The sequence below is a fragment of the Austrofundulus limnaeus genome, unplaced genomic scaffold (assembly GCF_001266775.1).
Source record: "Austrofundulus limnaeus strain Quisiro unplaced genomic scaffold, Austrofundulus_limnaeus-1.0 Scaffold198, whole genome shotgun sequence".
NCBI lineage: Eukaryota > Metazoa > Chordata > Actinopteri > Cyprinodontiformes > Rivulidae > Austrofundulus > Austrofundulus limnaeus.
Window position 1 is genome coordinate 106,248 of NW_013952600.1, and position 3,685 is coordinate 109,932.

The following is a 3,685-nucleotide window of genomic DNA, read 5'->3' on the forward strand; positions in this document are numbered from 1 at the left end:
GTGTGTGTGTGTGTGTGTGTGTGTGTGTGTGTGTGTGTGTAGGAGACTTTGTAAAACGTTTTTATTCTTTTTCGACAGTGCCGTGAAATGGGTCATATTTCCTGGGAAAGTTTTAGGGGAAACAAAAATAATAATTGTTTTTGAATTTATTTTGCTACTTTTTTTAAAGCTTATCCCCCCATAAAGAAAAAAAATACTCAAACAGGTGGGTAAAGTTTAAATTTTAAATTTTGAATTTTAAATTCAAAAACAGAGCAATTCACACTAAAATTGTTAGATTTTACAATGAAACTATACACTCTACGATGGCTGACGTTCTAGTTTTCATAATGTGCTGAAAAGAAATTGTGTGTGTGTGTGTGTGTGTGTGTGTGTGTGTGTGTTTCCCTAAAACCAGGTGCAGATTTCAGCGTTTGACTCATTCTGCAGTCTTATGTTTAGACAGCTTTAAAGTCCTGCCTGCCAATGACTGAGACCAGCGGACAACTCAGCCCATTTCAGCAGGTCACATCCAGTCGGACAGAAGTGAACAATGCTATCAGTGAGGTCAACACCCCCACCCCCACCCCACCTTACCAGACCAGACTGAATGAAAATGTGCACGGAGACCCTTTTTGCTTTTAAATGAATTACAAGAATTTAATGTTTATTTTACAGATACAGAAGAGTCATTCTGCTTCATTTATTTACTTAGAATTACTGCAAGTCAGTGCCATGGTACAAGCTTCTTAGAGCGGCTCAAGGCGTTCGAAAACTTTCAAAAGAAATGATCTGTCTTTCTTTTTTTTTTCCCCTCAAGCAAAAACATTTGGATGTGTGTCAACAGCCTCTCGGATGAACATGCAAACATCTCRTCTACCTACAAGGTTTGATGGGGCTAAATAACGTATGGCTTCTTTATTTTCTTTTAAAGCAATAAAAACAAGGCGAAGTCAAAAAGTGCATCAAAAAACAAAACAAAACAAAACAAAAAAAGAATAATTCCAGTCTGTCATCTAAAGTCTTTTCCGTGTTGAGCAGATTGCTCCTGCTTCCTCTGCTGGCCGGTTCAATGCACTGCTCAGGTAGGAAGCAGCATCATGGAGACCTATTGCCTCATGGGTTCAAAGGTCAACGCAGACCGACTCCAGGGCTTATTTACAACAGGTGCTTAATGCAAGGATGCATTTTCCTTAAATAAATAGGGCAGGATTCATCCAGCAGGGAGGAGTTTCAGCCATGTGATCTAACCATCGTCTCTGTTCCTGTTACGATTCCCACAGTGCTGCGTGCCGTTAACCCTCGAAGGGAAGTGGTCATTATCTGGGCCCGTAGTCGTAGTTGGAGGGGCCACTGGTCGCCGAGTACATGTTAGTCGTGGCGGGGTTCATGTGGTGGTGGTACGTGTGTCCTCTGATGCTGGGTATGGGGTACGGCGACGGCCGAGTCTTGGCGCCCAGGTAGTGTTCGTAAGCAGTGGGGTACTTGTAGGGGTGGTGGTGCAGGGTGTCCGGGGGTAAGGGGTGGGGGTCCGGCCGCAGGTCGTGGGGAGGACTGGGTCGGCCACTTGTGAGCGGGACCGCGTGGAGGCCTCCCGGGACGGGCAGGGCAGGACTGAGGACGCGGGACATCAGCTGGTGAGCCGGGTCTGCGTGTATGGGGGTTCCACTGGGGTCTCCGTCGTACTCCCGCCTGCTGTCTTCTGTGGACGCGTCAACACAAGAAACATTAGTGAGCGTGGCTTCCTGCCTTTAGACCAGAGGTGCCCAAAGTGGGGCCTGTGGGCCAAAATCAGCCCGCCGAGCCATTTGATTTGGCCCACCAGCAGTTGTCTTGGTTATTAGATTCAGATATCCTGTCTTATGTAGAAACACTATACAGTATTTCCACTTTGTCTTTTCAACCACTGGTCCAATCATAGGTACAAGGAGCTGTAGTCATATAGTCTTAACCCATGGTACTCACGTTATCTTTGAATTATGTTAAGATTAAATATAAAATACAAGTAACTACAAGAGACATTTAGATTAGATTTAAGCACACATCTAGATTTGCACACCTTATAAGATCACATACACTCAAATTTTAAATTATGAGAAGTCCCATGAGCCTTTGCTGCCTGAGCATACATTGAATTTTCTCCGTGTCTATGGGCTGAAAACAAACAAACAGAAGAATGTGRGCAACATCACTGGTGACTAGCTTAATCATAAAAAATAAAACAACTTTACTTAAGAAGTATTTGCATTTCATGAGGCCCACTGCCATCAGAGAGATTTTGATTTTAGCCCCCCCAGGGAAAATGTTTGGGCACCCCTGCTTTAGACTGTCCAATATACTGTATCTAACAACAAATAATCCGAGAAGAGTTTCCCTCTAACATGAGGGTTTTTGTAACCTTTGTGATTGCCCATGTTTTTGATCATTTTCACAAAATTAGCTGTATAACAAATGAAAGCAGGGCTTAACTGGGAATGGATTGGAAAACATGGCATTTAATTGTCTTAAATAAAAAAAATACATTTAAAATGTAAACCTTTGCTGGATAAATCATATGAAATTTATCATTTTAAATCCTAAATAAAGTTTGTTCTCATGAAAATAATAAATACAGCATGGTCTTAAAAACTAATAGTCCTTCCAGGTTTTACAGAGTCGAGCTGTATTACAGCAGCATGAGAACCTCTTTTATGTTCTAAAGTGATGACATGGACGGACTTCTGTCTGATGTTTAATTAAAAGCCAACACTGGCCTCATCCATGCACCGCTGCACTGTGGTCAAGGTTAGGAAGTGGAAAAGAAGAAGTGAACATTTCCAACATGYGATGGAAATAAAAACATCCCTTTCAAAGTTYAGTGTTTAATATCAAGCAAAAAGGTTCGAAGTGAAACAAAGAAGGAGCTTTGACCTTTTTCTGTGCCGTTCTGCTGTGGTGGAGATGACATTGGGTTTCTTGTCCTGGCGAAGGCACTCATTATTGGCAGCGAGCCTGGCCTGTGATTCCTGGGCCTGCAGCAGGAAGATTGGAGTCATACTTAATGAACGTCAAGGACAACATTTCTTTATGCACCATAGTGATGACGTTCAAATCCTACGGTGAAGCTTGAAATGAGCGTTTTACACAAAGATGAAAAATGTACGTTATGTTGAAGTGGATGGTAACATAACAGCAACTGAGTTCTCTAAAACAATCAAAAATTCCCTATTTTCACCACAGTCGGTTTAGAAAAAATTCATTTGCAGGAGTCTGCGTGTTCATTTTATCCGTCCGAGTACATCACATGGGTGGGGTTTGTTCCACTGCTCCTCTGGACAATTGTGAGTCGAGCAATTTGTCAGTGACAGACAAACACAGCTGATTGACTTTTAAACAATACGCAGTGATTTGGAAAACTCCTGTTTATTTTATGGAACAGATTCCACCGACGCTTAGTGATAAAACTATGTTGTTTTGCAAATACTTTTTTTTTTCTGATCGGCTCCACTCAGGTTTTCTTATTACTGCAACATGTGAAGTATTTCAGWACAAAATGTAATGTTTGCTCACCAGTCCTCTGGGTCACAGTCCCTGAAGCCTTTTGCAAAAGGATTACTGGCAATCTTCAGCTGTGTGATCTGCAAAACAAACGAGAATTACACTTCAGACTTTTTATTCTTATACATTTTTTTTTGCATTTGAATAAATATATTGGTTAGGATTTACC

At 41.7% G+C, this 3,685-nt stretch overlaps 1 protein-coding gene across 2 annotated transcripts in view; it reads right to left on the minus strand.

The window, feature by feature from the left end:
- Positions 1 to 625: 625 nt before the first annotated feature.
- Positions 626 to 3,685, minus strand: part of tbx1 (T-box transcription factor 1) — a 9,815-nt gene continuing 6,755 nt past the window's right edge. For both annotated transcript variants that reach the window (XM_014018641.1, XM_014018642.1), the window contains exons 6-8: positions 3,529 to 3,596; positions 2,890 to 2,990; positions 626 to 1,681 (exon numbers count right to left, since the gene is read on the minus strand). In XM_014018641.1, coding sequence (XP_013874095.1) covers positions 1,299 to 1,681; positions 2,890 to 2,990; positions 3,529 to 3,596 — 552 coding nt within the window. In that variant the 3' untranslated portion in view covers positions 626 to 1,298. The remainder of the gene's footprint in view (positions 1,682 to 2,889; positions 2,991 to 3,528; positions 3,597 to 3,685) is intronic.